Here is a 13,790-nt window from a genome sequence, read left to right on the forward strand (position 1 = left end):
CCAGCCTGCGTTGCCCTAACCCATGAATGAATAAAAGAAAATACCTTGAACTGATCTTGCTAGGGCATTTCAAAGGGGGAAGTTGAAAGTCAACTACATTGTTGGGGCTCTGGAGTCACATGTGGGCCAGACCAGGTAAGGACAGCAGATTCCCTTCCCTAAAACATTCGTGAATCGGACGGGTTTTTACAACAATTAATGATAGTGCCATAGTCTCCAAGACTGAAACTGGTTTATAGTATAGATTTGTTAACTCCATTTCAATGCTACCAACTGTCCATTTACTTGTGTGTCCAGATCAATAGTCCAGCCACATTGCAAGGACCCCACCATTCCCCTCCCAGGAGATGTACTTGGGTCAGTTGCTGGTCCTTTGTATAGTTTCCAGAGGAATCGCATTGCGTCCCTCACCTCGTTCAGAAAATTCAGCCAGCGGCAGGAGGAAGGGCACATCCTGAGGCTCAGGTCAAGTGATAGAGGGAGCCTCAGATAAGCATCTCATCTGAAAGGAACAAACCTTCCAACATTACTGACATGTGACTGTAGGCGACCCGAGCTGGGCTTGAATCCACAGCTTTGTGATTATGACTGAATGAATTCTGAACCAAGGTGGGAATTAGAAAGCTGGGAGTGAACTCCATACACTGCAGAGGCTGGGACTGACTTCAAAACAGATGGAAGTCAATAGTACCCAGTGATACTGTGCCTGGGCTCCTTTTTGCTGCCTGATCAGGACAAATGGAATGCGTAATGCTGAGAACTGCACATATCCAAATACACGGTTGCAATCTTCAAGTTAACAGAATTGAGGCAATTAATTCTTTCTCTATACCAAACATCCTTTCTTTAAAAATAAAGTTTCTACTGCTTCCATTTATATTGTAATGACCAGGAAATACGAGGCCAAAGTATGTTGGAAATACTCAGCATGTCTGGCAGTTTCTGTGGAGAGGGGAACTTCAGCTCTGTGACCTTTCACCAGTATCAGGACAGAAATGAGAAGCGGGTTTCAGCTGCCCTCCTCTGACCATTCACTAAAATTCTGCTGCCTGAGGCATACTTAGAAATGGACAAAGAAAGGGTGAAAAGCAACAACTAACCACTCCCCCACCTCCCACACATACATATACTTACACACACATTGACACACACACATACACACACACAAAACCACACACATACACAGAGCCAAACACACACTCTCTCTTGCACAATCACATACTCACACACACTCTCTCTCACACACATGCATTCCCTCACACACACACGCACATGCACTCACACACATACACACACATACACATACACGCACACACACACATACACACTCACACACACGCACTCACTCACACACGCTCATTCACACACACTCACACACTTACTTACATACACACACACACACCCACATACACACATTCATACATTCACATACTCACACACACGCACTCCCTCACACACATTCACTCACACACATACACACACATGCTCACACACATGCACTCAACACATTCACTCACACATACACGCACTCACACACTCACACATACACACACACCCTCACTCACACACACAGTCACACACATGCACACACACATGCACTCACACACTTACTCACACACACACACTCACACACACATGCATACACTCACATACAACCACACACACAACCACGCACATTCAACCACACCAACACACACAGCCACACACAACCGCACACACACAACCACGCAAACACTCAACCACATACACAACCATACACCCACACACACAACTACACACACACATTACACACACACAATTACGTACACACACCCAACCTAACCACACACACACAGAACTACACACATATGTACAGAACTACACACACACACGCACACTCACACATACTCACTCACAGAACCACACATACTCAAGCCCATAAACACACTCTCACACATGCTGACACACAGAACCATACACACACACACAGAACCACACATACACACAGCAAACCTCCCCTGTACCTTCAGTGTGTACAGCAGACACATAGGTCCAGTTGTATCTCCGTACAATATCCAGCATCGCTCTGGCTTGGAGAGTGTCTGAAGGGACAACGCGAAGAAAGTATTGGAACAATGTCTTGTCACTCAGGTCGATGCTTGTGGCAGAGTAGGCGATCTGGGGGATGTTGAAGAGTTGCAGAAGGTTCTGTACCTGGATTGCCACGGAACTGGAGCCAGGCCCAATCACCCCTGCTATGGGGGTCTTGGCTTCTGAGCCAGGTCCTTCCAGACACTGGGTCAGGCCGTCCCTTTCATTCCTCATGGAGATCAGGGAATCTCGAATAAACTCGATACTTTGCTCCAGGGCTACCGACGAGTGCCAGCAAGAGTCTCGGATCTCGCAGCCCAGGGTGATGTTGGGCAGGAGGTTGCGGTTGGCGTTGATCTTGTCCAGAGTGTGGAACATGGCTTCCACCCTTTGGATCCCATACTGCTCTCGAATCTCTCCACACTTCCTCTCAGGCACCTTCTCTGCCGGCGGCTGGTGATGGACCGAGAAGAGAGCCCCAATGATCACATCACCATCCATGCGGGCCACCGAGCGCTGGACAGAGTTCATAGACAGGAGCACCCTCTTCCCCGCCTCTGGCTCCTGGGCGCTCAGAGTCACCGGGATGAAGAGTAGCCACAGGGTCACGATTTCAGTGCAAGGATGTTGGCAGCTGCCCACCCTGCCCTTTCTGGCCATCCTCTCACTGGGCATACTGAGACCAACCTTTCTATGAGGCGTATAGGAAGTCCAATCTGGCCAAACATACAACTGCACCTAGAAAAGAGATACAAGGGGCATCAAAAACAATTAAATACATATCTGGGTGCACTAGAGACAAATCACTGCATTGAGGTTAGCGTGGCTGTGAGACCCTCACTAGAGGCGGGTCACTGTATTGAGGTTATAGTGGGCTGTGAGTCCCTCACCAGAGACAGGTCACTGTATTGAGGTTAGTGTGGCTGTGAGACCCTCACTAGAGACAGGTCACTGTATTGAGGTTATAGTGGGTTGTGAGTCCCTCGCCAGAGACAGGTCACTGTATTGAGGTTAGTGTGGCTGTGAGACCCTCACTAGAGACAGGTCACTGTATTGAGTTTAGTGTGGCTGTGAGACCCTCACTAGAGGCAGATCAGTGTATTGGGATTAGTGAGGGGTGTGAATCCCTCACTCCAGACAGCTCACTGTATTGAGATTAGTGTGGGGGTGAGTCCCGCACTAGAGACAGCTCACTGTATTGAGGTTAGTGTGGCTGTGAATCCCTCACTGTAGATAGCTCACTGTATTGAGGTTAGTGTGGGATGTGAGTCCCGCACTATAGACAGGTCACAGTACTGAGGTTCGTGTGAACTGTGAGCACCAGGAACTAGGCTTTGGCAATCAGAACATTGACCATGCTAAATTCTCCCTCAATGTACCCAGACGTTAGAGTGGATCTTCACAGTAACTTAATTGCAGTATTAATGTAAGCCTACTTGTGCCACTAATAAATAAACTTTAAAACAGAGTGACCTCGATGCACGGGTTGTAGAAAGTCACTTTTTTTTAGGAATGTGGTCTCATCAAACTTGCAGACCCTGTAACTGTCCTTTGCAGCTTAATTGAGAATGAGAGCGTAGCCCCTCGGTACCTTTATGTTCCTCTGTAATCCGCAGGTCCCAGAAACACCAGTCTCGGATTTCACTCTCAGTGCAGTCAGAGCAGGAGACTATCAGCCAGTCAGTGGTGACAATTGGAATGAAACCGGCGTCTGGAAAACCCAACTCTTTCCTGGACTCAAATAGGGGTGGTGGGGGGGCGGGGTGGAATTCACCCCGGGATTCGCTTAAAGACTAATGAAACAAGTCCTTATAACTGGTACCATTCCAACACACAGTTATGTGAACAGCACTCCAGCCCGGGTGCAGTCAGTGACTAAGGCAAGATCCAGGTTCTCATTGCAAGTCCCTTCAGCCCGTCTGCAGTATTTACAAAATGTCCATATAACACGCAGTTTTTAATATTTATTCTCCCCCACCCCCCCCCATACACACATCCCGGTTAAATTTACGGTGCCGCTATCCACTCAGTCAACATGTGCAATTGAATACCTGGTTACTGGCTAAGACATCTTTCCCGGGATAGCTTTCAGCACCACGGTCAGCGCACATCCATCCAACTCTTACCTCTCAAGAGCTTTCCACCGGGGCGTTTTGCTAACTCCTTTTAACTTAAGTTCACACTGGGATCCTCAAGGTGTTACCAGCTCCCGCAGATCACAGCAGCGGGCTTCTTTGGGGGCGGTGGGGGGGGGGCGAAATCGCTGGAGGTACAGTCAAAGAGCTCTTACATGCGTGTCGCACAGAGAAGCACTGGGGAGATATACTTGCACCCAAGTCAAACGAATCCAAACAAGACAGAGATGGGTGATGTGGATGCATCTTAAGCATTTTTAAGTATTTCTATCATCCCCTCCGTCCCCGACTGCAGATCAGAGTGAGCAGGTGAGATTTCAGACTTACCTGCGATCATTGCAATGGTCACACGCCTTAATAGCCAGGCTGATCCAGTCTTTCTGTGTTCCCTCTCCTTCGCAGTTTCTCGGTCTAGAAGCTGCCTTGACTGAACACTCCTGCCCTCTCTCTTCCACACCATTTTACTACAGAGCTTGAAATCAGGACATCATCCGCCCCCCCCCCCCCCCGCCCCTCCACCCCCCCATCTGTTAGCGAATTAAACGGAGCCAAGGGGCGAAAGAGACCGCTTTAGACCAGAAAACCGTGCACCAGAAAGGGCCAATCTGCTGGGCGAAATGGCCACTCTTATTTTTCAACAGAACATGTCTGTGACCCGCACAAGTTAAACTTTCCGCCTCCCCTTTGTAAAGTATCCTTTCCTTGCAAACTTGCGCCGGAAGACATTGCTTTACACCGAGGTACTAGAATGACCATTCTAATCGAAGAATAAGATCTTAAGACTCAGTGGCTGGTTTCACATAGCAACCGTTCTCAGAGCTTTAGGAATGTCCGAGAATTTTTTTCTTTCAGCGTGACCATAACTGGACTGAGTGGAGTCAGCTCAGACGGTTGTCCAAAGGGAGCTGGCCAAAAAGCTGAATGTCCTTATTTTGTGGGACAAAAATAAATCATATTGCCTCAACCACAAAGCGGGAGAAACAATCTGTAGTGGTTCCCCCGGGAGGGGGGGGGGGGGCACAGCACTGAGACTAAAGTGTAACTTGAACAAAAATAAAGGAAACTCACCATTTAGAGATTCTAAAACCCTTTACAAATCACTGGTTAGGCCATAGCTGGAGTATTATGTCCAGATCTACATTCTGGGAAGGATGTCAAGGACGCATAGGATGAGGAGGAGGGTTATGAGAATGGGCTCCGATTGGACACTTCAATTGTGCCCTGGGATGCTGGCAATGTTCTCCTGACCACGAGGCAAGTTATGGGAGTAAGCTGTTCTTTTTCTACACCCAAACTGTAACTGTAACACTATATTCTGCACCCACTCTTTTCCTTCTCTATTTACTCTATGAACTCTGTGTGGCAGGGTGGCACAGCGGCTAGCACTGTTGCCTCACAGTGCCAGGGACCTAGCTTTGATTCCAGGCTTGGGTCACTGTCTGTACAGAGTCTGTATGTTCGCCTCGTGCCTGGGTGGGTTTCCCCTGGGTGCTCCGGTTTCCGCCCACAGTCAGAAAGACGTGCTGGTTAGGTACATTGGCCATGCTAAATTCTCCCTCAGTGTACCCAAACAGGTGCCAGAGTGCGGCGACTAAGGGATTTTCACAGTAACTTCATTGCAGTGTTAATGTAAGCCTACTTGCCACACTAATAAAAATAAACTAAAATGAACAGCATGTTTTGTCTGTATAGTGTGTAAGAAACAATACTTTTCACAGTATACATGTGACAATAATCAAATCAAAATCAAATCAAAAATTTTGATTGGTTTTTAAAAGCATGGTGGCAGAATATAAATGAAGTTAGTTTAGTGACACACAGCAGAGAGTGGTGGTGAGTGTTCCTTTGCAGGGACAGTGGTTGCCGAGGGTCGATACTGGGATGACTGCTCTTCTTGATGTGTGTTAAAAGATTTAGGGGAGGGATTTCTGGCTGCACCTGCTCCAAAACTGGAAAGTCTCACCCGAGATCAACAGACCTTGCATGGCCTTCCCCCCCACCACCCCTGCAAAGCCCGTTATGATTTCTGTGGCCGGCAGGACGGGAAATATCCCCCCCCAAGACTTGGTACACAAGACACAATTTGCAGATGGCACCAAACTTGGGTAGGTGGTGAACTGTGAGAAGGATAATGATGGAGTGGGCATCGATAGGCTGGTACAATGGGCACAATTGTGGCAAATGAAACTGAAATGAAAAGAAATGTGAAGTAGTAGATTTTGGTGGGAAGAAGGAGGAGAAGCAATGTACATTGAAGTGTACAAGTCTGACGTGAGAAACATGGGGAGCAGGGAAAGTTGAGAAAAGGGTTAACAAGGCTTACCAGATGCTAGGTTTCATAAATAGAGGTACGGAGTTCAAAAGCAAGGAAGCTAGGACGAAACTTTATGTAAAAAAAAGTTCAGCCCCAATATTATGTCAAATCCTGAATAATTGTTTACCCTTTGGAATTGTTTGGAAGAGATTTGATCAGCATGTTCACAATCACAAGGTGTCCTCAAGAGAGAAGTAATTCCCATCAACAGAAAGTTCAAGAATCAAAGGGCGTTGATTTGAGGTGATTTGCAAAAGAGCCAATGCGACATGAGGAGAAACCTATTTATGCCACACGGTCAGTAGGTTCTCATCCCTTGCAGCATTTGAGACATCTTCCCACAACGGAAGAATCAGACAATCTTTTTTAATAGAATCCCTACATTGCAGGAGCAGGCCATTTGGCCCATCACGTCTGCACCAACCCTTCGATGGATCATCCCACCCAGGCCCTATCCCTGAAACCCCACATATTTAGTCCACTAATACCCCCCTAACCTACACATCTTGGGACACTAAGGAGCAATTTTAGCACAGTCAACCCACCAGACCTGCACATCCTTGTGAGATAACTGGAGCACCTGTAGGAAACCCATGCAGTCACAAGGAGAACGTGCAAACTCCTCACAAACAGTGATCTGAGGCTGGAATTGAACCCTGGTCCTGGCGCTGTGAGGCAGCAGTGCTAACCATTGTGTCACCGAGCCACCAAGTGTTATTTTTGATGATGGTTTTGGCGTGGAAGATTGAGTTTGTCAAGAATTGTACTTTCTTTCAGCTCTCATTCAGTTCCATCAGAGGTACATACTCGGATGCACTGTCCTTCCTTTGCTGGGGTTTGCTGGTATGGCTTCTACTTGCTGTTTCAATAGTGATGATGGGATTTTAACAGGGTGAAGGTACGAGCCCCATGCCCAACATTCCTTTTTCAAGTATGCTGGGAACTGTCTAGTCAGGCTGCCAGTGGGAAAACTTTTAGAAATAATGACGTGGAAAAAAATAATTGGCATTTGCAAAAAAAAATTAACAAATGAAAGTCAGCATGGATTTGTTGAAAGAAATCTTTCTTTGATAATATATTGGAGACAGATGATATAGGTAGTGCAGTTGATGTGGTGTATATAGACTTTCAAAAGATGTTAAAGTGCCAAGATGTTAAAGTATCCATTAACAAAACTGAAGTCCATAGTTTCAAAGAAACAGTGGCATTTATATTAATGATTTGGATGAGAATATAGGAGGCATGGTTAGTAAAGTTGCAGATCACACCAAGATTGGTGTCTTAGTGGACAGTGAAAAAAGTTATCTTGGATTGCAATGGAATCTTGATCAATTGGGCCAGTGGGCTGATGAGTGGCAGATGGAGTTTAATTTATATAAATGCAAGATGATGCATTTTGGTAGATTGAACCAGGGCAGGACTTACTCAGTTAATGGTAGGGTGCTGGGGAGAGCTACAGAACAAAGCGGTCTATGGGTACATGTTCATAGCTCCTTGAAAGTGGAGTCACAGGTGGATAGAGTGATGAAGAAGACATTCAGCATGCTTGGTTTCATTGGTCAGAACATTGAATATAGGAATTGGGATGTCTTATTGAAGTTGTACAAGACATTGGTAAGGCCACACTTGGAATACTGTGTACAGCTCTGGTCACCCTATTACAGAAAAAATATTATTAAACTAGAAAGAGTGCAGAAAAGATTTACTAGGATGCTACTGGGATTGATAAGTCAAATGAGTTATAAGGAGAGGCTGGATAGACTGGGACTTTTTTCTCTGGAGTGTAGGAGGCTGAGGGGTGATCTTATAGAGGTCTATAAAATAATGAGGGGCATAGATCAGCTAGATAGTCAATATCTTTTCCCAAAAGTAGGGGAGTCTAAAACTAGAGGACACAGGTTTAAGGTGAGAGGGGAGAGATATAAAAGTGTCCAGAAGAGGAATTACTTCACACAGAGGGGGGTGAGTGTCTGGAATAAGCTACCTCAGGTAGAGGTGGGTACAATTTTGTCTTTTAAAAAGCATTTAGACAGTTACATGGGTAAGGTAGGTGTAGAGGGATATGGGCCAAAGGGGGGGGACAATTGGGGCTAGCTTCAGGTTTTAAAAAAAAGGGTAGCATGGATAAGTTGTGCCAAAGGGCCTGTTTCCATGCTGTAAATCTCTTCAACTCTGGATGTGAAATTGGCAAAGGGACAGAATGTAGTGATAAATGGCTGTTTTACAAATTGAGGGGAAATATACAGTGGTAATGGGGAGAAGATGGTGTAGTGGCATTATCATTGGACTATTAATCCAGAAACTTAATGAGTGTTCTGGGGATCTGGATTCGAATCCCGCCATGACAAATGGTGGCATTTGAATTCAATAATAAATATCTGGAATTAAGAATCGAGTGATGGCCATGAATTGTTGATTGTTGGGAAAACCCATCTCGTTCACCAATGTCCTTGAGGGAAGGCAATCTGCCATCCTTACCTGAGCTGGCCTACATGTGACTCCAGAGTCACAGCAATATGGATGACTCTCAACTGCCCTCCAAGGGCAAATGGGGATGGGGCAATAAATGCAGGTCAGTTAGCAGCAAGTCCCACAAATGAATGAATATCCCCCATATTAGGTTGATATTAGGACACATGTTCTTCTTGATATAACATGGTGTACAGGACACACAGTCTTCAGAGGACACAAAAATCAGAAATGCAGTAAATGTAAGACGGATAACAACAGACTCCAGGAAGATGCAGACAGATAGATGGCATGGCTGACACATGACAGACAAAATTTAATATGAAGAAGTGTGAAGGAATTCATTTTGGTAAGAAGACTGAGGAAAAGCAAAATGTTCTTCCTAAACATGACATAACTCACAAATTTAATTATATAAGTTCGTACATAAAAATGAAACATCTGTTTAATTTTTCACTTCTCAGAATCATAAAATCACATAATCAGAGAATGATTACTACGCTGAGGGAAAGCATCCGGTGAGCTGAGATGGTTTGTGTCATTGTAATGGTGAATAATATGACATGCTCTGGATTTGTGAAGAACATTGCAGGCTGTAAATATTTCAGTGATTGTTTGAGAATTCTAAGCACATAAAATGAAATCACAGATGTTTAATTGCTATCTTTTGTCAGTCCCTCTCCGTTTTTGCCACTGTGCTCCTTTGAGATAAATGTTCATTCTCTGAAACTGTACATGGACATTTTAACATTTATTAGAATTTTGTTCCTTTTTATTGCTACAACATTCTTGTTTTTTTTATCTAAGCAGGTCAAAGAAATGTGACACCAACTTGTTACGCAGGAATTATGGCAAGGCACATTTAAAATGCTTATTATTGTGCTATTTTCGATATCATTGTCAGGAAAATGAGGAATGATAAACATAGAATCATAGAATCCCTACAGTGCAAACAGAGGCCATTCGGCCCATCAGGTCTGCACCAACAGCAATCCCAACCAAGCCTTATTCATTCCCATAACCCTGTAATATTTGGCTTTTGGTAATATCACTGTCATAATTATCACATACTGAAAAACAGGTGAGTGGGAGTGTGATTGGTATAATTGGATAAAGAGACAGCGAGTCTACATGGGTTTAAACATCAATAAGAAATGATATGTTAATAGATCAAGAGCAATTTCAATTAGAACTTACATTTCCAAACACATACAGGTTTGGTGGATTGGCCGTGCTAATTTGCCCCTTACCATCAGGGAATTAGAGGGGTAAATATGTGGGGTAACGGGGATAGGGGCTGGATGGGATTGTTGCCGGTGCAGACTCGATGGGCAGAATAGCCTCCTTCTGCAGCACTGTAGTGATTCTATTATTCTACACAAGGAAATAAAAGAAGTAGTTTTTAAGTGGGCTGTTATAGTTGAAAGGGGAACATATACAAGTTGTAGGGAGGCAATGGCCTAGCGGCATTATCGTGAGGCTATTAATCAAGGAACTCAGCTAATGTTCTGGGGACCTGGGTTTGAATCCTGTGATGGCAGATGATGGAATTTGAACTCACTAAAAAAATCTGGCATTAAGAATCTACTGGTGACTGTGAAACTGTTGTCAATTGTCCAAAAACCCATCTAGTTCACTAATGTTCTCTAGCGAAGGAAATCTACTGTTCTGACCTGGTCTAGCCTACATGTGACTCCAGAACCACAGCAGATTAAGTGGATTGGCCGTGCCAAATAGCCCTGTAGCATCAAGGGATTAGAAGGTGCCACAGCAATGTAGCTGACTCTCAACTGCCTCGGGCAACTCAGGGTGGGCAATAAATGCTGGCCAGCCAACGATGCCCATGGCCCAAGAATGAATAAAATATAAATTGTAAGTAAGTAAAGCAAAGATAGGGTAAGTTTTCTTTTTAATTATAAGAATTATAAAGTAAAGAAAGGAGCTTGATCAGTTCTGGAAAAAGGGAATTTCTGAGAGACAGTGTGAAACAATAGAGGATAGAGAGATCAAAGGTGATGGAATGTACTTAAGCAAACTTGAAGCCTGTGTGAGGTGGATATCTGCTTTCATCTCCCAGAAGAAAGAATGGTAGCTGGATAAGGTCACTCAGAGGACAGTGTGGACAAGACCAGACCTGGAGAACTAGCTACTGTCAGCCTCAGAGAACCCCAAGAGCAATAGAGCATTGTGTGGTAAAGTTACTGGAATTATTTAGATTTTTAAAAATATATGGATTGTTGCCATCAGAAAAGGGGAGGTCTGTTTTAAGCTAAGATCTTTTGGAACTGTTTTAATGTACTTGTGTTCAAGTCTAATTTTTAAAAATGTCTTTATTTTAATAAATGTTTACTTTCATATAGGATCATCACAGTTGGTAGGAGACATCATTTACCTGATTTAAAAAAAAACCCTCATAATGCACAAATTGCAAAAGAGTAATTTGGCAGCTGTTTCAATTTTCTCTTTGGGATTTGGGCAGCTCAGCATTTACCATCAGCCATGCCTTAACGTCAAGTCTACCACCTTGCCTGCCAAGGAATCGGCATGGGCAAGGGTTAGACAACAGAAATCTCTGTTCACCCCAAATAAGACCATAAAATCCCATCTCCTATATTAGATGATTTCCTTTATAAAACATAACACATCATATTCATATTGACAATAAAATTGGTGAAAACCCATTTCATATTAAAATGAATTGTGGACATGTCTCGTGATGTTGGTACCAACTGTGAACAACAGAATGAGGAGGGCTGTGACACTTGCCTGGATTGCCATTCCTGATTGGGTTGTTGAATTTTTTGTTGCTCTGACTCCCATGACTTCAGTACTGTGCTGATGACATTCACACTGTCAACTTCTTCCAAATGCTTTGCAGCATTATTTCACCTATCTGTGTTGGTAGAGTGGGCAGATATTATAAGTGTTAAGAAAAAATAATTTTGAAGGTCACAATTTGTACATCTTGGACTGAGTTTAAAGATTGTTTCTAAAATAATTCTGAAGGTGTAGTAGGGCAAACTCAGGGAATGTGGGCTGCAGCAGGACGGGAATGTACGGAAAGAGTTAAACAGACAGCCTGACTGTAGTATTCACACTCACTGTGGACAGACATGAAAAATTACCACGTCCCAGGCAGCACTAATACAGTTTCACCCCAGTTGAGATGTTTCTGAGGCTACCGCAACAATAAGAGAAACGATACCACTTAGAGGATGGCACAGTAGTACAGTGGTTAGCACTGCTGCTTCACAGTACCAGGGGTCTGGGTTCAATTCCTGGCTTGGGTCGCTGTCTATGTGGAGTTTGCACATTCTCCTCGTGGGTTTCCTCCGTGTGCTCCGGTTCCCCCCCACAGTCCAAAGATGTGCCGGTTAGGTTGATTGGCCATGCTAAAATTGCTCTTTGGTGTCCTAGGATGCATAGATTAGTGGGATTAGCAGGTAAAATGTGTAGGGATATGGGGAAAGCCTGGGTGGGATTGTGGTCAGTGTAGATTCAATGGGCCAAATGGCCTCTTTCTGCAGTATAGGGTTTCTATGATTCTATGATTCTAATGAAATGCCACAATGTCTAGAGGAGATATTGTGCCTTTGGAAACCCATCAAGTATTAGGAAAATGGGGTCAATTAACACACCATTGAAATCAGCTTAACAAAAACAACACTTTGATATTGTAAACTGGTAGATAGGACATGATCAGAAAATGATTAAAGTTAAAGCACACTGGACAATGGATCAACATAATGTGATCAAAACAGAACTTTAACAAATTTAAAATAACAATATGATGACCTAATCGAAATGTAGTGCTTTGGAATGTGAAAAAGTATAAGAATCTGTAAGAACCAATGGTTAGCAGATTAGCTCAGAAGCAAGCTGGAATTACAGCTCTGAGATCTGCTCTCCCTCATGACCCAGATTCTAAACCCACCATGGCAGATGATGGAATTTGAATTCAATAAAAATGATCAGGAATTAAGAATATAGTGATGGCCATGATACCATTGCTAATTGTCAGGAAAACCCATCTGGTTCATTAATGTCCTTCAGGGAAGAAAATCTGCCATCTCTATCTGGTCATTGTCATAGAGGTTTACAGAATGGAAACAGGCCCTTTGGCCCAACCTGTCCGTGCTGCCCTTTATTTTAACCACTAAGCTAGTCCCAATTGCCCATGTTTCCTACATGTGATTCCAGAGCCACAGCAATGTGACTGACATGGAGTCCAATAGGCGTAGACAAAGGTCATAGGTAGAAGAGGGCACTCACTGAATGTTAAAATGGCGGAGCGGGCTTGTAGGGCTGAAGGGCCTGTTTCCTTTGCTGTGTTGTTCTTTGTTCTTTGTTCAACTGCCCTCTAAAAGCAACTAGGGATGGGCAATTAAATGTCGCCCAGCCAGCATTGCCTACGTCCCTCGAATGAATAAAAGAAACCTATTCTAACAATTTCTGGCAAATCAATAGCAGAAGCTGCAGAGATAACTCTCCAATATATCCATTTCAGACAGTGCAGACTTCAAAACATTAGGGCTTCAATGAATATTGACAAATCTTGATTTATATTTGTAAGTTTATATCTTCACTTTATCTTCATTTGTAATTAAGCTTTGCCTGTGTATGTGTCAGTAACTTTATCTTTTCTTGTATAACTTCCAGAGCAGTAGTACAGAATAAACTAACTTTTTCTTTTAAAGGAAAAAAGCTGTGCTTCCAGGTTATTTTGAATTGAATTTTCACTCCACGGGTAAGAGAATACACTAAAGCATACAAATCCATTTTTCACAGGCTGACTTATGGGG

General features: G+C 43.9%; 1 protein-coding gene across 1 annotated transcript in view; it reads right to left on the reverse strand.

Annotated features, from left to right (window-relative positions):
• LOC145350544 (metabotropic glutamate receptor 1-like) overlaps positions 1–2,730 on the reverse strand; it is a 220,770-nt gene extending 218,040 nt beyond the window's left edge. The window contains exon 1 of the mRNA XM_080199744.1: positions 2,004–2,730. Coding sequence (XP_080055870.1) covers positions 2,004–2,730 — 727 coding nt within the window. The remainder of the gene's footprint in view (positions 1–2,003) is intronic.
• Positions 2,731–13,790: the final 11,060 nt, after the last annotated feature.

Source organism: Carcharhinus amblyrhynchos, chromosome 12, assembly GCF_965287045.1.
Source record: "Carcharhinus amblyrhynchos chromosome 12, sCarAmb.v2.hapA, whole genome shotgun sequence".
In the NCBI taxonomy this organism is placed as follows: domain Eukaryota; kingdom Metazoa; phylum Chordata; class Chondrichthyes; order Carcharhiniformes; family Carcharhinidae; genus Carcharhinus; species Carcharhinus amblyrhynchos.